The following is a 27,508-nucleotide window of genomic DNA, read 5'->3' on the forward strand; positions in this document are numbered from 1 at the left end:
CGCGTGCGTGTGCTCAGGTGAATTGGTGGGGGTGGTGATGTTCGTATATGACGTCAACGGAGACCCAACGCAAGGTGCAACCATAGCAAAACACAGTTGAATAATAACTTGCTGTCATTTTTTTTTATTTCCATGCCTCGTATTTATCACCCACGCGCCTCTCTCCTCACGAGCGTATTCCTTGATTTGTGCAGCTGCAGCTAGTGAAATCCCTGGCTCCGGTTGGCTCACGAGCGCTAGGTCAGTCACGCGCGCACACACACATGCGCGTACGCACCGCACGCACGCTCAGCTTCAGCATCACACGAGAGGCAGCGGCAGCGAAAACGGTTTGGCAGCGGAGGGCGACGGGCTTTGACTTTGGATGCTTAGTCACATTTTGCTTTTGACAGAGAGGCGGCGGAGGATGGAGCGGGTAGAGGAGAGACATTGAGCGGGTCAGCAGGAGGAGAGACAGAAAGGAGGCAGGGGGTACCGCGAAATCCGGAGCAGATGATGCTTATTTGCCGCAGGCCCCGCCATCGTGAAATTGGATACCGACTTGCGGCGGATGGGGTGACCGAGCTTGCTGCTCCACCGGGGAGGTCCCTGCCTTCGGACGTTACCGGGGTGGGAGCTGCCTGTGCCCGGCTCTAAGGAAGGAAGGAGTGGCAAGAGGGAAAATGCAGACGGAGGAGGAGACGGCCACCGCAGAAGAGCCCATTTTGGCGGAAGGGTCAGGACGAGAGCAGGTAAGGAAGGACGTTTTCTTAATATTATAATCTACACACGCGCGTTAAGGCGGTTGTTCTTGCGTGAAGAGTCCTGTTAGCGTAAAGTTGCGCATATTGTTCCCCTTCAAAAACCACCCTCTGTCTTTATTGTCATTGCAGGTCTTCTCCACAAAAAAAACAATAATTTCTGCATCATCTGCCATATAGCAGTGGAGTCAATGTCGTCAGGTCTTTTACTGATAAAATAGTCTTTGATGTTGTTATCGTGAACAAGTCACGTTTTCTCCCAAATCCGTTAATCCGTGAACAAGAGCAAGGACACCGAGCAGGACCTTGGCTTTTACATGAGTGGGGATGAGGCTCTGCTGTAGGTAAACAGAGCCGAAGTGATGCCACAGGATTAACGTGATACGTCTGACAACCCTGTATGACTAAACAAGTTTAGCCTTTTTTTCAGTACTGTAGTAGAGTATGTCCATTTACCAGCTGACACAACTGAAATACATCAGAGGGTGACATCACAGTTTAGCTACACACACACCTGCCTTTTAGCCCAAATTACACTGACACTGAGAGTGAATGGCGGCATCACAGAATAACACCTCCCTCAGTAGTATGCATTTATTTTCACCTGTGTTGTACAGAGAATTAGCATTTATAATGATAGGATATAACCACGCAGCACAGTGTTTTCTTCTGTTTGGCAACCTTCTTACTAATACACCAGCCTCCTTAGCAGATAGCACTGTGCAGCACAGTACGCACCTCCTTTGATGTCCAACTCCTGCTCCTGAACCATTATAATGAAAGTCCTTACAAATTCATGTTGATGACACCAGGTTCATGTTTACACATAGGGAGCCTTGAACCTTACTCAGTGTTTGAAAGACAGTTTTCTGCACACCACACACGTCTTAAACCACCTCTTCTACTTATCTACTACTATTCCAATACTTTGGGAAGCAGCATCTATTTGAACACATCATCTTTATAATAAAGAAACATGAGAAATAAAGTAGGCTACAGCGTGTATGACAAAGCATTAAGTCAGTTGCCAGAAAAAAAGATTGTGGGCACGCTGTATTCTCACCACCATTCACAGTACTCGCACTACTTACAGTAACATGATCATGGTCTAAACACTCGGAGGAAGAGCAGAGTTGTCTGTGCGTGTGGTGTAATGGTATCCAAGGAAGGATCTGTACTGTAAAGGAGGAAATTACCACCAAACACCATTGAAATGCAAGAGACCGCACATTATTGAGGCTCCACTACTTACAGCACCACCCTTCATGGTGTAGTGGAGTTTACTTAGTTCGGTTGACATTCTGCTGTCTCACAGATAGTGTTATTTATATTTGCTGCATGCAGAGGTGTGTGGAGTTGCATAATGTTGGTGGGTGTGTTGGTGTCAAACTTATTGGGCAGGTGTGTAACCTGCAACTAACTATTACTTCACTGAATCATTTTTTTTTAATCATTTATCAAATGTTCAGCCTATAAAATATAAAATAGAGAAAAATGCAACTGAAATTTCCCAGAGCAACAAATCCTTTGCATTTGATAACCAGTGAATCGTGGGCATCACATTCTTAATTCATTCAGTCATTCATTCTTTTTCAATTGTATAGTTGATTAATTGATGAATCGTTTTGGCTCTAATGACCTTTAGATATCTTGCCTGAGTGGCTTCAAGCCATGAAATTTACTTTTCCTGTCACATTTTAGAGAAGAGGAGCTTTATATCTTTATTGTAGAACTACTTTTACAATATAAAAGACCTGCATAACCTTAAATTGGCTAATAAAACTGACAATAAGAGACAGAGTTAGGCATTTGGCGGTTGGCTAGTGGTAATTTAAAGCCCACGGCACATAATATATAGAGATGTGAATCCTGTTATATGATGCCTGTCACTCAATTCTACCACTCTCCTCTGTCTTTATCCATGCCTGCAGTGCAGACAGTGCAGTGTAATGCAATGAATTCGGTCTGCAATCTGTTCTCTGCCTCCATTACTCTCTCTTATCTTCCCCTCTTGGTCTCCTTCCTGTTTTAGATTTGCCTGTTGTGCAGCATCATCTTCCTATCACATTGCATGATTAATATTAAAACCACACACTGGATTCATTCATACCTCTATACAATTTCATTCTTTCATGGAGATAATTCTGCCGTAATTCTGCCAAGAGATCTGTGGCATCAAACCAAGCGGTTCTCGTTTTTCTGCAGGTTTCATCAGCGAATGATACGACTGCTTTCAAACACATGACAAACTGCGCAGCTGCATAGGCAGCACGAGCAGAAAAATAACTGATGTGTAAGACAGATGGGAGGGTGACACGATGAAAATAAAAGCTTAGAGAGAGTGACAAAAATGAGAACAAAATCCCTCAGAAGACCCTGTTGCTAATTATAGAGGAAAAACAAATAAATAACCCACCCTGATTTAGACAGGAACTTTGTGTCTGTTCCAAAAAAAGGTTATGTTCTGTTGTTTTGAACTTTTTTAGATTCAAAGTCTGTGACAGTTGTACAGTACTTTGCAAGCAATATTCCAGCAGCTGTATCGCAGGGAAACACTACAAATTTATAAAACTATCGCTAACATCACCACAACGTGCAATGGTGATGGGAAAATCCCTCTCACTCAAACACACAAACTACAATAGCATGGCCCTACAGTGTCATACATGACAAGCTCTTATAGGCACAATGCAGAGGTCACTGTTTTGTTAAAACATGGTTTTCCTATGAATCATTAAGAAACATTGAAATCTCAATTCTTAGCAAGAAAATTGGCATTTTCATTTTATCCAGAGTTGTGTGACCCCATAATGAAGGAAAACAAAAATGATTACACTCACACTGCTAATGGAAAACCAGCAAATGCAGCATGGAGATAGAGATAGATAGATAATGTATCAGCAGAACAGCAGCTGACTACGATCCACAAAGCACAATAATGAAGTTTAAATGCACAGCAGATATTTCATCAGTGCCGATATTCACTTTTGTTAGTTAGAATTTAGTTTTTATTTTCTCCTTCAAATGGATTATTTCCTAAAAATAACAACTAACATTTGAATAACATTTAAAACAAATTCAATTTGGCCTTCAACATCAGTGTGAAATTTGATGTATTTTTCCATGCTTCATATATTATGTAATATAAATAGTACATTAAGGTTCTTATCTAAGTTCTTAAAATGCTCTTGATTTTTTTGATTGCTCATAAGATCCAGTTTTTGTTGTGGGGTCCAAAAACAGACACACAAGTGATGACTGGAGTCAAGTTACTACTTCTCTTATTTAGCCATATATTGTCAAAACACCGACTTTTTGGAACATACTGACCACACGGATGGACAGCAGGATAGTAGCTGCAAGATTTGTTGAGGGTTCTGTGTATGTTTTAATTTATCCCACTGTGGAAACCTGTCACCTTTTGTTATCTATTGTAACTGGCATGAAGTAGGCTGTCTGCTGCTGTCAATGATGTTCCATTAAACACACTCTAAAACAAATGATTTGTAATGGAGGAATAACGTCTCAGTATATTAAGTGTATGTTGGGGCATTTTATGTCCTAACAGAACAATTGCTAACTATTTATTTATTATTGCGGTGTACAGCAGGTAGTAGAAACCTGACATCCCAAATGACACTTGCAACCGTGTTGAAATGACACATCATTTTTAACAGTGTACTGCAGCATCAACAGCATATTTTCCGACCCTCATTTCCTCACTTCATTTTCCACCCACATGCCAGGATTGCTAATTATAGCTGCTCCAGTCACACCTAACCAGCTGAATCAGTAAGAGCAGAGATAGAGAGAAAGAAAATGTTTTGTATCAGACACTTTATTACAAGGAGGGATGTCTAAAAACTTCTCTGCCCAGCGCACAAATGTAGAATTTTCTAATTACTATCTGTGATATGGGCTGTATTAGAAAAGGTTAATGTGCAAGTTATATCAGAGAGAGGATTAAATACTAAATATGGTTGTGGTAGATGCCTTCATCAGTGGCATGCCTTCATGAAAAATGTAGTCCGCTCCTGTCCAGGACTCATCTTCATCTCCAGTTAGAAGATATCACTTAATACACTGTTAACGCACTACAGCACAGCAAATAAATCTGCCTACCACAGGTCAACTATACACTTAGTGTTTGTTTTTAGTAGAGATGGATCAGAAAGTAACATATCATTACTTCAATTAATTCTCTCACAATGTCATTTGATTCAGTAAATGGATAATGATACATGTGTTATGCAAATTCAAGTGCTGAATTTAAGTCTTTCACGAAGCAGAATACATCATGTAACGACCGCCCTGTATCAGCCCTCTTAAAAAGGGATTGTAAGAAGGGCGGAAAGCTGACATCCTCCAGGCTAGACTATCTACATTTCTTTTAATGAGGATTTCAAGGTTACCTTGCGAGGTAGCTGGATTTGCAAGATCACAAGAGAATCCATCTTGTCAGGCTTCAAGTAATACACATGTGGCTGAAACCAACAATGGTTCAGACCAATCAGAGTCCTATGTGGATCTACTGGCAGCTACAGGCTTGATTGTTATAGATAGATGGTTCATTCAATCACCTGCCAAGCATTGTTTGAAAGTGCCTGCTTTTTTCCGAACAGTTTCCACGGACGACTTCTTAGATGGTTCTGTGTAACAAAACATCTGGCGCGTCAGGTTAATGTCAAAGAGCCTGAGATCTGCCTTTGATCTGTAACAGCCTGACACAAGAGCAAATGTTTAACACATGCAGTTTGTACAGAAACAGGATCATGACACAACCAAAAAGCTGCAGAGTTCACACCAAGAGACCAAAGTGGGCAACATCACTCACCAAGAATTTTACCTTTTTTAGGGAGACACTTGGACTGTAAGAAACTTACTCTAACAAATTCTCATTACTCAGTGTAAACCGCTAACAGCATTCAGAGATGAAGATGGATGGAGTACTAAAATATTTTCCAGTACACTACATCAGCAGCTGACACTGGACTTTGCTTTGTGTGGTAGCTCTGTATCCTCACTAGTTTCTCAGTAGGAGCGCTGCTTCAAAACCAGGCTCACAAGCACAAATAAACAGTCTGTCTATACAAGTCAGTCCCCAGGAAATGAATGGAGCATCCAGTGACAGCACATTTTAGCCTGTCTTGTCTTTACCTGTGGGAAAGAAACGCTCATACTGACAAATACTGATTGGCATAAGTGCATACAGTAACAAGTTGAGCTGACTCTTGCCTTGTGGCTGATTTTCCTTTCACTGGGCACACACCATCTGCAGAGATACTTGATGAGATGTTGGCCCAGAACCACGGTGTGTTCTTTATTGCGAGAATATTCTCTTTTTTGGCAACATTTATCTGCAGGAATTAAGGGGACAAGGACAGGAGAGCCAAGACTGAATGAGAGAGACAGATAGGGAGGGAGGAGGGGGGGGGGGGGGGGGGGGGGATGAAGGACAAGAAGGATGGATTTTGGCAATGGACTTCCCTGGAGAGAGGTGAAGTCTGACACCGCTGTCATCGTTATAGTCTCTCTCCTCTCTCTCTCTCTCTATCTCTCTCTCTCGTTTTGCTTCCTTTCATACATGCATTCATGAAAAGTTCATGACTGTTTCTCTTTCTCTCTCATGCTACTCCCCCCTTCTCTCTCTCTCTCTCTCTCTCTCTACACTTTTAGCTCAATCAATCCACTTAGAGACAGACTTTCAGAGAGGATGTAACAGAGGAGACGTGGGGGGTGAGGATGAAGGGCAGGAGAAACTGAGGTTGGGATTGGAGAGTAAATGCTTAGGAGGTAGGAGGGAAGATTCGGGGAAGGGGGAAAAAAAAAGATTACATAAGAAAAGCAAAGAGGATATGGAGAGAAAAGGCAGTCAGGAAGAGAAAATATGATGATTTGTACCATTGATAATTTTCCTGTCTTACTGAACTGTCTGTTTTTGTTTCCCTATGTGGATCAGGATGTGTTTTGGGGGCTTTTGCAGAGAGATGATGGACTGGTGGAGTGTAGATGCCCTTCACTCTGCCTTTCACTACTTGCCTTTCACGTACAGTAGTAAAAAAAAAAAAAAAAATGAAAGGCTGTGCGTGTGTTGCAGCCAACAAAATGTACCAAGGATGGAGAATTGTGGCTGCATTGTGCTGGACGGAGAGTGAAGGTGAAAGATGAGAGAGTGTGTGTGTGTGTGTGTGTGTGTGTGTGTGTGTGTGTGTGAGAGGGAGAGGGGAGGAGAAAGAGGGAGAATTAAAGCTAGAGAGAGGGGCTTGTGTGTTGAGAGGTGGAGGGAGTGATGTGCTGACAGGACAGGCAGACTTGGCTGAGATGAAGAGAGGACACTGGTGTCATCCCGTCGTTTCTTTTTTTTTTTTTTTTTTTATTCTGTCATCTGCTATGTTGCCCTTTTTGCCTTGTCGCATTCAGCACGAGGCAGAGAACAACAACATGGAGGGAGCACATATATGTATAGACACAAGTACATGCTATGAAACAGTACAAGTGTGTGTTGACAGTGTTTCCCTGTTTTTGCACAACCCCTACATCTCTCCCTCCGTCCCTCATTCACACACGCACACACACACACACACACACAAATTGCAGCAGTAGTGATACGCTGCTGATGTCGGAGTGGAGTCAGTTAGCTAGAGAACAGTCTAGAAGCATCGTTCTCATCTAAATTATTCACACACATTTCGCTGGCTGCATTACAATGTTCAGAACGTGCATGTTGGCAATTGCGTGGATCGAGAGAGATGGAAAGAGAGAGAGAGAGAAGAGGGGCACATTAGATGATCTATGTCTGTTTATCTATTGTGTGTGTGTGTGTGTGTGTGTGTGTGTGTGTGTGTGTTTGAGTGCACTGTAATATGATGTCCTCACAGTGCAACTGAAGCTGTGTCAAAATGTGCACTTAGAGAGGCATTAAAAGTGTGTGTGTGTGCATGTGTCTAATATGCAGCACTTACTTGATGATTGGTATGGGGTGGTGTAATGCATTCCTTTGATCAAGACCTCAGCTTACACACTGGGTCTGAAATTGGACGCTGTTTACCAAACAGGAAGATTATGATTATTAAAAACTCACCAGGGGGTCACCAGGTATAGAAAATCTATATCGCCTTCATGATAAACATTTTGTCTATCACCAACATAGCTGCAATCATTTTTCTCTTCCACACATGTCATACATTATTAAATATGAATATTATGGAGGATATTGTATTATAAATCATATTCATCATTGTCATACATAGCTACATAGAAATTTGAGAAAGCGTCCGGCTCAGATGGTTTAAAATATAAAGTTTACTGGTCATGAAGAGCTTCTTCATTAAAGGCTAATAGCTACATAGCTATGAAGCCTAAGTATGTACGTAGCCACCATAGCTACAGCACAGGCTATGTCTGATGTGAATTAAAATGTGCTACATCAGGATAGGTATTGTTATCGGGATATGAGCCTTTGGTCATATCACCCAGCCCTACATCAACTACACGGAATAGTCCCATATTTAGTACTGAAATGAAATAAGGCGGACCTTCCCACCATCATTTGTATATTAAAAGAAAGTATATTCAAGAATGGAAACACAGGTACCGTGTGTAATAAATTATTTATTTGGAATGGTGCTTGAATCTAAAAAAAAAATCTGTGTGAGGTTACTGGACTCTATGTACTAATACGGATTATAAAAGTGTAATTTGTCCTGCCCTAACACATGTAACAAAGCCTATAGAGGAATTAGGGAAGATGTCAATCAGTCTGTTTACACCCACACAGTCTTGTGGGTCTAATCCTGTGAGAGTTTACCATGTGTGTGCAGGGCCTTTCAGAGGTTTTAAGTCTTTGATTTCTCATTGGTTATATAGACAAATAACAGGCACATATTGTGGTAGTAGTATCTTGACAGCTGATCTCTCCTCTTCTCCTCATCTCTTCTCTCTGTGTTCCCACAGCAACGGCCAGTCCAACAGTCTCTGGCCTCCTCCCTGTGTCGGGAGTCCCATTGGAAGTGCCTCCTCCTGACCCTCCTAATGTACGGCTGCTTTGCTACGCTCGTCTGGTGCGCTCTGTGTCGTGTACCCGTTCTTGGCTCCTCCTCATTTGCTCTTGGTAGTGATGAAGATGCCACCTCGGCGGCCTACTATAATGAAATGCTGCTCTATGAGAGTCCGTGCTCTAGTGGTTACGTCTACATCCCCCTGGCCTTCCTGGCCATGCTTTACGTGGTTTACCTGGTGGAGTGCTGGCACTGCTTCTCTAAGACGGCCATGTTGGCTCATGCTGAATTCCAGGTATGTATCAATACCAATTTAGGAACTTAGCATTTAGCAACGTGGCATAATAAGCTTTAGAAACCACATAACCCCAACACTCAACAGACTGTGGAGTCTACTGCTACAACAGGAGTCTTGCAGTAGGTATATGACCTTGAGCACGACACTAAACAGCAGCATCTGTTTATTTATTGAATCTGGGTCAGTTTGATAGTGTCAACAACATGCCTAAAATAAATAGGTTAAATGAATAAAATGATGCTGAATTAAATGTCTGCACAGACAGTAGATGTTTAAGAAAGATACAGGATAAACTGGACCCTAAACAGACATATGTTTCATGCAGTTTAGTCAGAAATTTCATGAGGAGAGAACAGTGTTTTACTCTTCCTACTTGTACGTGGTGAAAAATAAAACTTGTACACTCATATGGAAATAACTTGACCCGGGCCCTTCAGTCTAGCTTTTGTCTATTCCTGTCTGCTCTGTCTATTATCAGGAATTCCTGGAGCACATTGCTCCAAAAGAACGGTACTTACTGTTCATCTTCGCTATTATATAAATATAAGTATGTTTTATATTTGTCCAGACTGTCAGGGGCACATATCCTGTGGTGAAGACAGCTCTAAATAGTTGTCAGAAATATATATCTTCAAATCATAACACCATAAATGAACATTGGCAGGGCCTGTCTTGTACCAGAATGCACAGACATAACTCTGCTGTGTGCAAACAATAAGGACTTCATTGTTTCTGCTTGTAATGCCATTGCAAAAACTTCTCAAGCAGTGTTACCCCTTTATATTTTAGATTGTTCAGTTGATTAGTTCAGCTGATTAGCTAATTTAATTATTTATTAATTCTTTGTCACAGGAAGTGTACGAGCGTGTGCAGAGACTTCAACAGGCTACACCCTGCATTTGGTGGAAGGCAATCAGCTACCATTACGTGAGGAGGACCAGGCAGGTGACAAGATACCGCAACGGAGACGCATATACAACCACACAGGTGAGGGAAACTATTCTTCAACACACACACACACATACACTTAGTCTCACTGTCACTCTTTTCTTTTAATATTAATAGCTACACTGTTAAAGCTGAAGTTTTAATTTTGTAAACTTTTATAATAACTGCTATGCAAATCTTAATTTCTCCTATAGTGAAATATTGCGGGGCTGTGTGCAAACAGCTGTGTGCAGTAAGAAAAATATCATTCTATTTAGTAACCACGCTTTTTTTTATGCTGAAACATATATGAAAGTTTAAATTTCTTCCCTATAACTTAAATTCTTCCTTTTTTTAAACTCCCCATGTGTTCTCCCTCCTCTCACTTTTCCTCTCCACCATATCCTTTTCCCTCCATCAATACCCTGCCCCCTCATTCCTCAGGTCTACCATGAGCGAGTAAACACTCACGCCTCCAGTTCAGAGTTCGACTACGCCCGCTATGGTGTCAAAGACGTATCTAAGGAGCTGCTGGACCTTCAACTGCATCCTGCCGTTCGCCTCCGTTTCACCAAGTGTTTCAGGTGTGACACTCGCCACCAACTACAACCGGTCAAATCCTAAACTCATTCCATGTTAGCAATGACATTAATGTCATGATTATCATTTTGGGGGGAAAAAATGAGTATTAACTAAGTTTTGTGGTCTTCAGCTTCTCCAGTGCACGTGCTGAAGCTGCCTACCTCACCCAGGTAAGTTGTGGTAAAACATATTTGATATATTAATACTGTAACTGTTCCTATGAGGACAGCTTCTATTGATTATTTTCATTAACAGTCAATTGATTGTTTTATCCATAAAAAAAGGACCAGTGCCAAAGTTTTCAGAGCTCAAGCTGTTATCTTCCAATTAATTATTTAGTGTAAAAAATCTAGAGGGACTAAATAAACAAATGTTTTGCTTTTTTTCAGTAAATTGATTGTAAAAAAAAAAGTTTAAGTAGTACTGTACAAGTAATGTTTTCTTTTCCCCCTATTTTCTGTACTACCTAGCGTGCACGCTTCTTCGGCGAGAACGAGGGGCTTGACGACTACATGGAGGCCAGGGAGGGAATGCACTTGAAGAACGTGGATTTCCGTGAACACATCCTGGCGTTCCCGGATCCAGCTCACCAGCCGTGGTTTTCTAGACACAGGGTGTTCTGGCTGGCTTCTGCTTTCCTCCTGTCATGGCCGCTGCGGGTAGTGTCAGAATATCGCACAGCGTACGTCCACTACCATGTGGAGAAGCTGTTTGGGGAGGATGAGGATACAGGCGGAGGAGGGCCGGGTGGTGGAGGAGGGCCGGGTGGAGGCGGAAGAGGGGATGGGAATGAAGGAGGGACTGAGAATGGCATCCACCCGGGGGGAATTGGGATTGGAATTGGCCTGAATGGGACGAGCTACAGAGCCATCTCTCGGGTCAACACGGTGGACATGACAGAATTGGAGTGGCACATCCGCTGTAACCAACAGATGGTACCAAGCTACTCTGAGGCCCTCCTTATGGACTTGGACATAAGTGGAGGGACAAACCCCACCGCCTCTACACCCCTCTCTGGGCCCCCAGGCACCACCCCCAACCAAGAGGTCACCCGGCCTCCTCTAGCCCTGCCTGTGGTGTTCAACTCGGCTTACCTCCTCCAGAGCTGCCCCCGATGTCGAAGGACCACGTCGAGTTCCAGTCTGCCCTCCAGGCTAAGGGCCCCAATGGGAACCACAGCCCTCCTTAACGCTACCGTGGCAGGGATCAGGGCAGCAGGTCAGGGCAGCGGAGGTATAGGAGGGAGGCTGGTGCTGAGTCGAAGCGGATTCTCGCTAGGGAGACTTGGAGGAGGGCGCCAGAACAGCCTGTTTCATTCAAGAAGCATGGGGGGAGGGCTCGGAGGAAGTAGGGAGGATGGTGGAGGAAGTGGAGCTGGAGGAGGAGGTGGAGGCGGAGGAGGAGGAGGAGGAGGAGGAGGAGGTGGAGGTGGAGGATTCCTTGGGTTAGGGTCAAGACAGGACAACGAGGAGACCAGAGGAGTGCTAGAAGGAGAAGGTGATGAGGAAGAGGAGCAGGAGGACGAGGTGAGGAGAAGGGAAGACAGAGGGAGAGAGAGAGATGAAGAGGGAGAGCAAGATGGTGGAGTGGGCGAAGGGAGGGAGGGCGATCGGGACCGTCCTCCATCCTACCAGGACGCATTCTTCTTTCCTGTCCTCATTATACACGGAGAGGAGAGCTGCCACGCTGGAGACGACATGTGACGATCAGAAAAATAAACACATTCAGAGCGAGAAAGTATGGGCAGAGGCCGAGGGAGATGAAAGAACGCACAGGACAAAAAGAAACAGACGATCACAGAAGATGCTCAGAGTAATAGATAAAAGAAGTGATATGATAGACCTGAAGAATCACTGAAATGAGAAAAGAATGAGGTTGAAAGTTGGTTGAAAGCTTACCACCAACCACAGACAGAGAAGGAAGGGTTGCGTAAGAGATAAAAACAGCTCTGTGAACAAAGGAAAGAGGCGGTGATGGAGCGAAGTGTAAATGAGTGGATACAGTAAGGAGGAAAAAAGAGAAAGTACTATAAGAAAGGAGGATTAACAGAAACATCTAAGAGAGAGAAAGTAGATTGTTGGAGGAGATTTGAACAAATGCAGTGCATTCTGGAAAAAGTGAGACACGTTGGTTCGGAGGGAACTGAGTGCAGTAGCAAGATAAGAGGTAATCTGAGAAGATCGTTGCAATTGTAGACTTTTCTACACACAGGTTGTGAATGAGATGAGGACATTTTTGGATTGGATACTGTGGAAGAATGGAAAGACTGAACATTTAGGAATGTCTATTTCCAGATATATCTATGCAAGAGCAGGAGTGGGAGGAGTTACCAGTCTAAAGATAGCAGCTTGAAGAGCAGTGGAGAGACACCAAACCAGCTGAGTGGTGGTGGGCATTTTTTCAAAAGAAATAAAGAAGGAAGAATTGCAAAAGTATATTTTAAAAGCTTAAAGCTTCGCTAAAATCAAAATACAACAGAGGCAAAACCAACAAGACAGCACATTTAAAGGATGAAATGCAGGAAGAGGCGAACATCCCTAAATATTTTAGGGGGGGGAGGGGGAGGAAGGAGATGAGATCACAAAGGATTACAAAATGAAATGTGGAGCAATAGAGGGAGAGCGAAAAGCAATGACATGCTATTTGGCAAGGTACAACGTAAAAACGAGCTGAATGGAAATGGAAGAGAATAGAAAATCCGAGAGTAACAGTGGACAAAGAGAAGAAAAGATAACAAAATGAACAAAATACTGACCATGACAGACCAGATTACCCTTAATCCTGTTTTCAATTTGACAGAGAACTCATGTATATTCTTTAAAATAATTATCAAAATGATCAAATCAAGAGGAGGAGAAAAAAAAGATTTATCACTGAGCCGCAACGCCCTGTGAACAGCTGTTCTCTGACCTTGAATCTATTACACAAACCATTCAAATAGTTCCCCAAGTACCATTTCCAAACAGGTCACCATAACGAATTAGATATCTCTTAGGTTTTTCAAGTTTTGCCATACTTTGTATTCACTCTGCACCTAACTAGCAACCATAAACATTGATTTCCTCCCTGTCTCTTTATGCTGTCTTATTCCTCATCTCACCATTAGCCTCCACACCACTCCCCATCCATTACTGATATGGAGCTGATAGAAGAAAAAAAACTCCATAAAAAGGGGAGCGATTGCTTCCTGTACTTCTCAGCTCTATCCACTCCTATATTCCTATCTGCTCTCCTTCCATTTTATCACTCCGTCTTCCCTCCTCACCGTTCTCCACACTTGAAAGCACGAGTTGCCGAGTGCAGAGGTGTAATCCTGAGCAACACGTATTGCTTTTTTTTAAAAACACGAGTTAGGTGCAAGCAGCTTTTTTTTGCAATTAGCACATGTTGTGTTAAGTGAAGTGAGAGTGTGTCGTACCAAAATAGATCCGGCGCATCCATCACTAACTTTCCCTCGTCTTTTACTCCGCCATCTTCTCTCTCCTGCTCCTCTCTGTCCTCTTTTTAAAGTGGTGGATATGTGATACATCTCTCTGTGCTCCTGGATATTCAGGATCACATTTCATCTCAGCTCACTCCAACATATCACATCTCCTCTAGCCTGAGGTTTCTGCTCTAGTATCAGATTTTATAACAAGAGATTTCCTACTTATATAAAGCTTTCAATGACCTGTCACTATTATATGCTTATATATTTTGAAAGATACACATAGAGAGATTTGAGCACATCATGTTGGCACAGTGATCAGTAAATTTACCCAATGCATAGAAAAGCAAAAGATATCAACAAAATTAGCGTTTAAAGACTTTGAGTCAGAGCAGGGCCAATGTTTGGCTAAGTTTCGCGAGTTATGCCTGTGTACTTGTGCTATAGTTTTAAACATTTGTACCCAAAGATAGGCCTGTGGAGTATGACAGGAAAAAAAACTTCTTCCAATATCAATATACTATATATTACAGTATGTGTTTAGGCATGGAAAATCATCTCTTGATCTCATTTATGTCCATTATATTGGACTGCATGGGAAATAAAACTTGAGCTGTCAAGTTCAGCTGACATTCTTCTATTTAAAAAAAAAAACATACAGGGACAAATCAAAGGGACTTTTTAATTGCTTTATATTTTTAATGCAAAAAAAAAGTGCTGACAAATTTCCAATATTAAAATAAAACCCATAAAATAAACACAATTATCAATATTGCCTGATAGAATAAGTTTGGCCGCACTGTGCCAAACTGCTACCTCCTCCTCTTGAAGAGTCACCTGCAAATAAGTAACAATGCTCTCTGAAACATCGCCTCACTATGGAAAGTGTGAAAGTAAAGCTGGCATAGAGATGCATGTAACTTAATAACAGCTACTGTGCAGGAGCTACTAATAGCTATGTAGCAAATATGGCTTCCATTGCAAAAGGCCGTGCCAAGAAGCAGTGATTCATGATCAGTCAACATAAATTTAGATATTTTAGACTCATGTAGACAGATAAGGGCACAGATAGGAATCCATAGGGATTTAACCCTCTGTCCTATTTTCTGAGTTGGTATGTTTTTATGGAAAAATCAGCCCAGGAAGTAGCAATTGGCACAGATAACACAACCATCAGTGCTTTGATGCATACTTTACAAAGCACACTTAACCTGCTACAGTAGCAAGAAGCAGTTAGAGTAGTTAGATGAACATTTCTTCAACCTTCCCTGCTTGTGCCCTTCAGAGGTCACTTTGGCCGCGTTGCGATGTTGGAAGGTCTCCCTCGTTCTCTATCTGCTTGCTCTGGACATGACATTGAAAAGCACACAGAAAGAATGAGGTTCTAAAAGAATCTCTCACAAGGGTTTCCTGAAAATGGAGGGGAAAATGATGCTTCATACAATTCATGACTGATAGAGATAACGGACGTGTTATTGTACACAGGCACACAAATACGGATACTGTAACCACAAACATCCGACCTGGATTCAGCAGACATACAGGGGAACGTTCTCCCAATGAAACTTTCTGTGAAGAAAAAGTAGAGCACGAGTGCTGACCTGGTTCTGTGTACAGGACACACACACATACACACACTCTGACACACATTCACATACAGTACACTGATTCTGGCTCGCTGGCCTTCGTTAGCTTTGGGGGACATCGAGCCAGACCGGGCACAAGGAAACTTATGAAATAAATAATTAATGGAGACAGAGAAAACAAACAGCACCACGGACGAGCGTTTCTCATGTGACTGGAGAACCGGACGGCAGAGACAGCCACTGAAAGGCAGAAAGAGTAAAAATGTGAGATTTAAAGACAATTATTTTTACAGCTGTTAATCATTATCTCAGTCTATTGACTTGTGGCTAAAATTGTCTCCATCAATGTCCCTTAACAAAAAGAAGCACTAAAAAGCACTGAACACACTTTAGTGTTAATTTGATTTGATTTGCAAGATCAGTTTGTTTTCACTGATTGTTCAAAACACTTTGTTATGTTGTTTGATTGTAATGATGGGAAGCTTCTGTTCAATATGTATTTTTGTGCATATATTGTAGCCCCTTAAACTTAAAATCACTAAATGTGAGCTCCAACTCAAAATCTGATTGCTTTCACATTTCTATGGAAATACTTTGCTACCAAAAGTGACAAAACGTGGAAATACAATTCAGTCTGTAATTTGCTATTTTTTATAACAACTGCAGACTTGAATAGACATTATTTAAGATTGTTTTAAGTGATGTCTAAAATTCCAAATGCCTTTGTAAGCTGCAGAAATGTATCATGTCTTAGTTGTTTTTTAATTTTATTCTTTTTTTTTTAATTTTTACAAGAGACAAGAGTATTTCACTCATCTGTGTTGTTAGAGGATATTTTTTCGGTGTTTTATTATGTCAGTGTGTCAAAAGTGTGTCCCCAGCCGCTTCAGATGTGCCAAGAGAACTTTGTGCCCATGATGTCTTACACAAACACACACACAAACTCATGTGTGCTTGCATGTTTAGTCACAGCAGTAAAGCAGCCATTATAACAGCTTATTTTAGACTAGAGTGACATTAATCCAATACCCATAATAAACCCACACATGCAGAGTCTTAATACAAAATGCACACACACACACATACACACTCTGAAAGCATGGAACTGTCCTGCTATGTTGCCTTTGTGTCCGACGTTGCCAACTTTTTTTCTCAGGATTTCAGTTGATGCTGCATTCCTGTGTCAAAACACACTCTCTCGCATATAAATCCATTTACATGCCAAAGCAAAAAATAAACAAAAAAGCATCAGAGAGAAAATGCCTGTGCACACACACACATGCGCATACACATTAGCAAGCTGGTACAGATGGCTGCACACACACACACGTCCGCACAGCCTGCAGCAGAATGTTCTGTGCTGGTGGGTCGTTCCGCAGCAACAAACATTGACATGATGTGACAAAAGGGTGGATTTGCTCAGGAACATTAGAAAGAGAAATAGTTATAAATTTCTGATTTGTACATTGACTGAATGACTGAGGTGCTGTTCATGTGTGGATCCACCCACAATTAACACTAATACATCAGAGCGTTTGGTAAAACGTGGCAAAAAAAAGGGGTTTTAGTCCACTAGGTGGCAGCAAAGCCTTATATATATATATATATATATATATAGTGACACAGCTGTTTGGTATTGTATTTAGAGGGTAAACCAACACTGAATCAGACAGGGTAGAAAACAGCTGCTGTCCTGCTTTCCGTGAGTTGAAACTAAATCTGCACACACCGCAGTCAGTGATGTCAAAGCGGGTCATTTGTCTTTGGCAGCTGATAAAAAACACCTGCTGTGACATCACTGATCAACACGCGACCAAAAGTGCAACTAAACCTGAAGGTTTGAACCTGCGGAGAGCAACGCAGTCTGATGTGATTGTGCATTTATCTTTTAAACCTCCACTGATCTTATTAATTCCCTTAAACTGTGACTGAATGTGCTGCAAAGCAATATTGCCCATATCCCTGCTTCCTGGCTGGAATTGTATATGTTGCTAAGCAGCTTTCTGAACTTATAACCACAAGCACTTGGAGCTTCAGTCATTGAAGCTGCACTGTTACATAAAAGCAACTTGCATTTTGTGACTGAGCCTCCATCTCCACTGCGACTCATAACTCATTGTCTGGCTGTGTTGCTCTATATGACACAAACTACAAATAAAACAATAGAGAGGAAGGTATTTGGGTTTGTGATCAACATTTTACCATTCTGGAAACACCACTCTAAACTAAATATATGTTTTTTGTGCCCAAAGTTCTTTTTCTTTTGCTTGGGAACAAGATTACTCTCTTGTTTTTAGACGTTTTTATCATCACCTGACTATCTTCTTGCTCATACTTGACACTGTTGATGCTCTAGCAGTTATGCCCGATGTATTGTTGTCAATACTGTTACTGTTTCTCTTGTGGTCATGGGATGAGTCGGGTCAAGTTTGTCAAACACTGTAAAAAAAAAACAACTAAAAAAAAAAAAAAAACGTCTAGAATTGGTTTGACCTCACATGAATTCCAGCTGCATTTTCTGTTTCCATTCTTTAGAAACAATTGGATTGGATAGTCCATTGTGGATACTACGTGTAAGATTAGCCCATAGACTACATTTCACAGTTATGTACCACTATCAACACTGGACTACCCAAAAGAAAATCAAGTCAAAATAAAATTCAGGGTATTCCTTTTACCTCGGACCTCAGACACTGTAATGTCAGTTTATGTGCATTAATAAGTCTCCCTCTGAACTGAATCTGTTATAATCAACAGACACCTTTTCTCTATCAATAATAAACGATAGCAACTTTCCATTGTGCAAACACTGTGTACCTGTACTGAGCCTTGTATCGGTCTGATACAGAATCAGCGCCCTTTGTTTTTGCACTGGAATAATGAGCAGCTGTGTGTGTCATTGATGGCACGGCAACATCCACGTCACCACCTTTAGGTAGTGGTCCATTGTCCTGAACTGAACACAAAAGAAGAAGAATGGAAAATGGTAGCAAAATGGCAGCGTGATTGCTGTATGCAAGAAAGTTGAATGCTGATAATCATATAGTTGTCATATGACTATAATTAAACCCTTCAGAGTTTCAGGAAATATCACACTAGTCAGTCATATTAGTCTACCTACATTTTGATGATCAAGTTTGATCATTGTCAGGGTTAGAGATGCAGTCAAGGAACACCTCAATGAATATACTGACTCTCACCTGATTGTTAATGGAGCGTCACCATTGGAGTCCCAGCTCCCACAGTTCCACCCGCAGAAGAGACGATCATGTTCACCTGATGTTTCAGGATGTTCATTTTATTTCTTGCTTAATATTTAATGCTGCTGGATTACTTGTGAGTCGTCAAACATATGAAATGTTACCACAATGTAGTTGTTATGTACATGCAGCCTCTATGGAGTTCAAACAATAATGTCACATACAATGCATTATTGTCTTACACAGTGATGTGTAAAGCCAGGAATGGGCTTTCTGTTCAAGCACCGTCAAGCAAAATGTCCTCAGTATTTAAGCTAATTAATATATAACTGATATAATGAGATTGTCAATATCACACCAGATTATAGTTGTTGTTACTGGCCTGATAATGTAATTATATCATTTGAGTGGATGATGATAGGGAAGGTAATGGAGCTGGTGGCAATAACACTGTTAACTGATGCGATCCTGGCAATGATGATGACAATTAATTATCATGGACGATACAAATAAAGTCAATCTGCTTGGTATACCAGGGTTTGGTCTTGTGGGGTTTTTAACTCAGTGTTTTTTTATAATTCTAATTTTTTTTTAAAAGATATTACTGGAAATAATTATATTATATCCAATACATATATATATTTGTTTAACAGTTTATGTTTGCTAAGTTTTTTAGAAAACATGGTACCTCTTATTTAACCTATTACATTATCATGAATAAGCAAAACAACAATGTGAAATTGGTTAGTGATTATGCCTATTTTTTTTCTGTCCTGAAAACAGAGGAAGATGTGGTTTATGACTGCATGAAAAATGAAAGCAGAGTGAAAAACGATATCAGGTAATGAATCTTTTTTTTTTTTTAAACCTGAGCAATATACACTTTGTATCACTTCAAACCTTGCATAATATTCCTATAATACTCATATCAGAACTTAGAACATATCTATAAGTGTAGAAACTTCAAATACATTTTCATTTTTCCAATCTCACTTTAAAAAATTCTGATAGTAATTTATATGTGTTGCATTTACAGCTCGTGTTTAGATTAATTAATTGTTATTAATTTGTCATATATATTCAGAAACATAAAATATGTATCAAAGAATGCTGAAGGGTTGCATTCTGGGAAGTGTAGGATCCAGCGCTTTCATAGCAGGGACCAAAAAGTAATTATGTCTGGACCTCTGTTGTACTGATTTTGAATATTATTGTTTTAATCTGTCTCTCACAAGTCTGAGAAAGTAGTCTCACACAGTTTGAGAATTAATCAGGATTATCAGGCTGTGCAGGTACCTCGTTAACCTTATTCAGTGTATTAAGGTCCTCCACTGCCTACAGTAATACATCACCTGAAAGACTATTTTGTGCCATTTTTTCACAGTTTGAGCGAGATGAGCCCAGTTGGTTGTCTCGTGTATTGCCGAGCATCAATGTCAGGTTGGTGCACTGCATGTAAAAATATTCATAAAGGTCCTTACAATTTGTGAGTATGAAAAGCCTTCAGTATGATAATATATAACATATTCTTCATTATATAATGGGATGTAGTACTTCTTTAGATGGGCTTTGTCCTATGTGTTAAGGGAGGATTATCTTAAACTGATCTGATGTGTGTTGTGTCTTTCCACACACTTTCTACAAGCTTCTCTTTATTGGTTGCCCCCCTTTATGATCTTTATAGAAACACTCTCACCACTGAGAACAGTAACTCAAAGTTCAAAGCATTCTGCTGCATTTAAAGTATCTGATTATCTCTAGTCCTGTTCATACACCCGAGCTCCTCTTGTCATACATTTGTCATCTGATTTATACTCTTACAGGTATTGACCTGCCAACAAAAATGTATATCACCTGAGTTATGTAGGGAGTCAGGAGGTTGGACATTTCACTAGATTTTGCTTTTCCCTCAGGACTGTCTGCAGGCTAGACTTGAGTGTTTTCATCTGCTTTTTCATATATAATCAAACAATAAAGCCGCGCTCTGTGTCATGTTTATTAAAGTCAGGAGTGGAGCCCCGGATCAATACGCATCAGGCATGAATTGTTTCAAACTTGGCATCCTCTGTCAGCCAAACTTAGCATTACATTTTCTGCTGCTATACAAGACTGTAGCAGGGAAACAAGTGGTGAGTGGTTGCATCTGATCTCATCGTGCATGCTTGTCAGTTAGACACTAGAGGACAGCAGAGTCTTTGCATAGAAATACTGCCATCTTCCTTGGTGTATGTGTTCTGTATGTTATGTATGAGGGGGAATTTAAATAGCAAATAATCTCAGTCTGAATAAATCTCCTTTTTAATATAACAAGCTGTTCGCTGTGACATTCAAATTGTGCAAACAGGAGCAGTGTCATGGAAAAAAATGGAAGCATATGATACCGCTGCAAAAAATAAGCCTGAAGTCATTTATTGGATCAGAATATCACCGCAGCAGCCTCTGATTGGTGATATAAGTGTCTTGCAGCATCATTAACAGCCTTCACACTTTCTCTAGCTGGGTTGGCACCGATATTGGTGTCTGTCTGCAGACGTCTGTTTCTCCTCCTGTCAACACTATCAGCCGCCTGTGTTGACAGTCTTCCCGATGCTTGATGTTCCTCCGCAGCTCTGCCTTTGTCGTCTCTGTCTCACTGAGCTCCCAGCTGCACCTGCGGCTGTTTGCCCAGCTTCTTCTTCTCTTGGACTGAGAAGGAACAGTGGGGGGAGAGAAGCAGAGGAAACCTGTTTACTGCTGGGAACAGGTGGAGTTAAAGCTTTCTGGAAGTAGAAACACACACTACTTACTTGTGAAGCAAAGTACTTCTACTGATTTATTGTAATTTTCTGGTCATTTGCAGCAACCTATCACCTCTTGTAAAATGTGAAATTATCCAGATGTGCATAAATCTCCATGATAATTAGCATTTCAGTTGAGATGACTCTCCAGTGTGCATGAGTGACTGAGCAGTGCTGTAATTTTCGTTGAATGTGGTTTGTTTCCACCTGTTTGCACTCCTCTGACCACTTGGTGGCACAGTAGCTCCACATCTTTAAACAAAACCTCTTATTTTAAGATTGAATCAAACCTCAGACAAAAACAAGAAACCCACTAGAGCTCCACATCAAGGCCACAGCTCTTGATTTCTCTGAAGTACCCAAAAGACAAAACGGATTAGCAGATATTTGGAAAAGTTTATTGGAATAAAACGTGCTTATAATTGGTAAAATTAAGCCCCGTTTTAACAGGCCTGGATCCATAGCAGCCCTTAGTGAGTGAGAGTTAAGTGGAGCATTTAGAGTTTGGGGAATGTTTTTCAATTTCCAGAGAGGGGAGCTTGGCACAAATGCATCCTGAATTGAATGTTGTGTTGAAGATATTGATTTTCAGACACATTCAGTTCTGTTGTGGGGTTACACTCCCCCCTACTTTCTTCTTCCTCAGCGGTAAAAGCATTCAAAGCGTTTCACAAGGTAGCATTACAAATGAGCCTGGAGTCACAGAACAGCGGTCAATTCTGCATGAGAGAGACAGGAAATGGAGAGGAAAAAAGGGAGCTGGATGGAGAGGCGAACTTTCAGCTTCGCACACACATAAGACACACACACACACACACACACACGTGACGGCAGCCTGCTGTGGTGGAGTCTCATGCTGAGTGGGGGCTGAAGTCAGTGGAGCGATGGATGAGGTGGAAGGAGGAAGAGAACAACTGAGGAGCGAGGGAGTGAAAAAAGTGAGGAATACATAACAAATCTGAAGTGACATAACTGGACGTGCTTTGGCTCGCCTTAAAATAACACACTGATCTCCTTTTTATCCCATCTGTCTGTTGCTATATTTTCCCCCCTCTAGTTTGCAGACAAGAGTTTCTTTTTTTTCTTGAATCCCCCCAACCTCACACTTTTCCTCTCCTCTCCTCTCCTCTCCTCTCTCCTCTCCTCTCTGTCTAATAATAGCCTTAATGTGTTATGAATATGCCACTGTCTGGCTCGCAGCATCTCTCCTCTTCCCCCCTCTTTCTCTCTCTCCCCTCTTTTCACTCCTGCTGCTGTTTTCCTGTCTTCCTCGCCTCCCGCCACCTCCTCTTTCTCACATTCTTCCCTCCCTTCTTTGTCCATATGCTCCTTGTCTTAGCTGTTGGTATTACCTCAACCCCCCCCCCTCAGTTCCTCCCCATTCCTTCACCCCCTTTCCCTCCTCCTCCCTTTTCCATATGCAGTATGGACATAGTGTGAACATGTGATCTTCTTCTTCATCTCTCCCACTCATTTTCACCCTTTCCTCCCGATTCCTCTTCTCCTCTTCCTCTCTGTTTGCTCTCCTGCTTGCGTAGGCTGACTCTTTTAGCCATGACCAAGCTGTCTGCCTTTTCCCCCTATTTTCCTCCCTCCATCTTGCTGTCTGCTCTCTCTCAAAACTTTGCAAGACTGTCTCATTATATTTCTGCATGTGCTGTATTTGTGTCCATACATGTTTATTCTGATGTGTGCACTCTTGTTGTGCATATTTACCCACCATACATGATAACTTGCCATGTCTACACAACACCGAGAAAGAGTCAAACACGTGACTTCACACACACACACACACACAGAGGCAGACACAGACGAAAGTAGAGACATTTTCTGGTTATATTCTCAGTGTTACCGTGTGATCATTACTGCACCCAGGTAGAATATAAAAGAACAGATCAGACCCAGAACAACAGGAAGGGAGGGTGGACGACTTCCTTTTTCACACAATTAGACAGGCATGCAGACAGACAGATGGGCTCTCAGACAGACACAGACGTGCTGTGACTAACATGACAGACTGAAACACCAAAATAAGTTACACAGGGAATTGAAGCTACTGCCAATGAACCAATCTCATATCTTTCAATTTTTCACTTTGATTTTGTATTTGTTTGGTTTACTGTGAGCTGTAGAATGAAGCTGGGACCTGCCGACCTTCACTGGAGCATAAAATTATTCCTCACTATTTCTATACTTTATATTGTAAGAAGATATCAGTTAGACATTAAGAAAGGTACTTCCCTTCAACGTGGAGATGCTGTACATGTAGGACATTTGCCTCACAAAAAGCAGGCAATTTATTCAGAGTAATCAAAACAATAATTGAACTCAGTACAATCAGGACAAGCAAAATATACTCAATAAACCTCATAAGCTATTAAAATGTGTTGACAGATAATTTAATCTTTAATTAAATCCCAATACAGCTCTGTTTTACAATTTATACTGAATGTGAATAATCAAGGCACATCTGAGCTGACCTTAATTTAACAATTCAGAATATCAATTGCAATGTTTAGTTTGTCTATTTTTCAATCTCAATTTACTTTAATTCCATAAATTAATAGCCTTTTAGATTCACTATTTCAAAACAACCGCTATTATGGATCCATAATTATTTATACTGAGTGTTCATCACATTTCAGCAAATTTATCAGTTTTTTGGGAGTTGAGTAGAAAATAGAGCAGATTATTAGGTAAAACTCACACATGACATAGTCTACACTGTGCAACATATACTGAATGCACCCTTTGTAATGGGGCAGTCAATGTATTTAAACCTGCAGTGCGGAACTTTTGTCTTCCCCTTCTGGCAGTGAGAGTAAATAGTAGTTACCTGGATGTAACTCCAGTACTAAGAGTACATGTGTGAGCAGGTCCCTGTCGCTACTGTTGCGGCTGTAAAATAGCGGATAAATAGTTTTAAGCATCACAACTCCTGCGAAACGAATTGTGTCACTATCAGAATTTGACTCATTTGGTCCGACAACATTTGGAAAGTTTAGACTGTACGATTCAATTATTTTATCTTTCAAGTTAGTAGTGGGCTAAACTGGAAGTTAGCTGGCTCAGCTGGCGGAAGTCTCTGGTGCTCATGCTCTATGGGCGCCCTTCAGATCTGGCAAACCAATCATTGCTGGTTGACCTAACTACCTGTGAGCCAGCGCGGGAATGTCACCACAGACACCAGATTAAAAACTCTGGTATACTTTGAAATACAGAGAGATTTATCTGGTGGTGATAGGCTTTATCAGCATTGTGTTAACTCATTTGGCAAGGGCTTGAATGTAATGGACATTCATTTATATGTAAAAGTTCCTCACTCCAGCTTTAAACTAGAACTGCCAAGGGGTCATTTTTACCCTCCTGCTGTTTTCAAATATATGTAATTCTGTTAAAATAAACCCCCTACATCTCTCAGTTCATAACTTTTACTAAAATGGGTTTATTGATCATCTAGTGAATTATAGCGGGTGTAGGCTAAAAAGAAAAAAAAAGATCATTTATACCTCGAACCGCAGAGGGGTCATTTTAACCCCTCATAGAAACCTGTATCATGCTGTGCTCAACATTCGCGCCATGTCCGGTTGCTTAGCAACGCCCATTGTTAGACTTCTTTTGATAAGCAGGCTGCCTTAACAAGTAAGAATGGAAATTGAAAACCATGTTCAGTTCAGGTTTATTTCGTCTCATTTTGTCATATCTTCCAACCCTTCATATCAGCAATTATTTTTATGCACACAGATAATTTAGTAACACTGCAAACATGTATATGATCCATGTGAACAGATGAAGAGAGCTGCCAAAGCACTGTGTGTGTGTGTGTGTGTGTGTGTGTGTGTGTGTGTGTGTGTGTGAGAGAGAGAGAGAGAGAAAGAGAGAGAGAGAGCTCCGTTTCTTTATTCCTAGAGTAAAACATAACGTTATCAAAAATTCATTCTCTTCCTCTACAATAATTAAATTATTTAAATGTGTTGATTATTTTGTTATTTGTTGGTCGTATCCTACAGTTTATTGATGAATTTTAAAATGTATTTGAGCTTTTCGATCTGTAATAAAATAGCCTGAAGCAACTGTAAAATTAATAGACCCCATAAACTGAATTTTAAATAATTATTTTGTCAAGTCTTACTTATTATTTAAAAAAAAAAAAAAAAAGATGAAAATGAACAACTTAACTGCCTCACGAAATTACATCTGTGTGAGGGGGTAAAAATAAATAATAACAATAATAATAAACAATTAAAAAACAAACAAAAAAAAACCTTTTCAAGTGTTAAACTTTAAATCCTCACCGGACGCTCGTGCAAGCCGCACTGTCTGTGCGCACCTGAAAACATTACTGTAATTACTGCAGCCCCATTTTTGCCGCTGTTCATACACCATGTTTTTAGCTAGCTCCTCAGTAAACAGTCCAATAATGACAACCACAATATTTGTGCCATGGTCCCTGTTGCTTTAAGTGTTCACTGACTTTGTTTTTAATATCAGTTCTGAACCAAAAATGCGCACTTTGAGACGGAAGCAGGAGTTTTCCTTTCACTACTCTTTGGGGATTTACTGTCTATTGACTCGCCGAGGACCACTGCTTCACTTAGGGTAAGTGCAGCTTGACCAAACATTGATATGTGGATGCCTTGTTTGTGTTTTTAGGCTGCTGGTTGTCCCACAAAATCTTGCTTGTGCAATGTCTTTGCTCTTGTTTGCTGCTTTTGCTGCTCCCATGCTGCTGCTAGCTATGTGCGGTATTTGCATGTTAATTAGCTTAGTTGTTGTTGTAACCAAGCTAATTTCTCTTTGGTTGTCTGCTCTGTGCATTGTAATGCGTCCATGCTGTTGAGTCATGCTGTGGTGAAATAGTCATGAGTGCCATGGGCTGTTACTTTGTTTGGCTTTAGGGATGTTAGCACACAGCCCACTCACATAATTATTTCCCTGTAATATTGGCCTAATTGAATACACAGGATATGTTCACCTTTTCTTCACATACCTTATGTTCAGCTACACGTTAGAGGGCATTCCAAATCAGAGCAATGGGTTTGTTTGTCAGCTGTATTGATTACATCTAATCTCCTGTTCAGATGCACTTGATGTCAATCTAAGATCCTTGTGCTGATGGTCATTTGCTTATCTTCATATCATTTGATAGGAAGATGTGTTTTGCCTCATTTTATAGATTTGTGGTTTTCACATGTCAATAATTATTTCATGTGCCTTTGCTTGGTATATATCAGATGGATTACTGGTGTACATGGGTCTTGCTGTGTCACTCCTAGGGTGACCAGACGTCCCAAAAAATTCGGGACAGTCCCGAATTATGAGCAGTTCTCCCGAATCCTGTCTTGTTTGTCCCAAAAATGAGAATAAACCCAAGTTTTGATTAGTTATAGCCTAATAAAACATTAAAAACTGATAGTTGTGAAACATTCTTTTGGTGTTGCCCACAGATGGCACTGTTATGTCCATAGCCGACATGAATTATGGCTGTTGTAGTTGTGTTTTTTTAAGCCGTGTTCAGTAGTGCAGCGAATTGATAAACAACTATGCATAGCGGCGATGCATAGCTATGACTTTTGTTGAATTAAAACATTTACAGAGGAAAAAAGTTTTGTCTTTCATGTGTTTTAATGTTCATTGACAATGAATGTAATGTACTGGATGCCCATCATGGCCATGTGACCACGCCCACTCCAAACCCCAACTCCCCTGTCCCCGAATTTCACCCAGTCTCATCTGCTCACACCAGTCACTCCCCAATCTCTGCAGTGCTGAACTACCCTAGAGAGATGTGACGAATCCAGAGCATATATGAGTGGCAAAGTTTATTATCAATTCTGAACATACTCTGCACTCATGTAAGTCCATCCCAGTTGGCTATCTAAAATAGGGCAAAACCTGCAACCTATAATTCAGACAAACAACTTGTTGGCAGTGCTACACACATTCATGATATTCTCCAGTAATATATTAAATC

The 27,508-nt window shown here is 40.9% G+C and overlaps 1 protein-coding gene and 1 long non-coding RNA gene across 2 annotated transcripts; one reads left to right on the forward strand and one right to left on the reverse strand.

The window, feature by feature from the left end:
• Nucleotides 1–13: 13 nt before the first annotated feature.
• Nucleotides 14–19,294, forward strand: LOC122973441 (transmembrane protein 151A). Its single transcript, XM_044340958.1, has 6 exons — nucleotides 14–731; nucleotides 8,694–9,032; nucleotides 9,888–10,022; nucleotides 10,407–10,546; nucleotides 10,675–10,714; nucleotides 11,015–19,294. Exons 1-6 carry the CDS (start codon nucleotides 663–665, stop codon nucleotides 12,245–12,247), a joined length of 1,956 nt encoding a protein of 651 aa, XP_044196893.1. The 5' UTR covers nucleotides 14–662; the 3' UTR covers nucleotides 12,248–19,294.
• A 1,856-nt stretch (nucleotides 19,295–21,150) lies between these two features.
• On the reverse strand, nucleotides 21,151–27,011 carry LOC122974044. The gene is made up of 2 exons (XR_006400225.1): nucleotides 26,525–27,011; nucleotides 21,151–21,442 (listed from the first exon to the last, which is right to left on the reverse strand). It is a non-coding gene; the product is annotated as an uncharacterized LOC122974044 (long non-coding RNA).
• Between the last annotated feature and the right edge of the window lie 497 nt (nucleotides 27,012–27,508).

The sequence above is a fragment of the Thunnus albacares genome, chromosome 22, assembly GCF_914725855.1.
Source record: "Thunnus albacares chromosome 22, fThuAlb1.1, whole genome shotgun sequence".
Classification (NCBI taxonomy): domain Eukaryota; kingdom Metazoa; phylum Chordata; class Actinopteri; order Scombriformes; family Scombridae; genus Thunnus; species Thunnus albacares.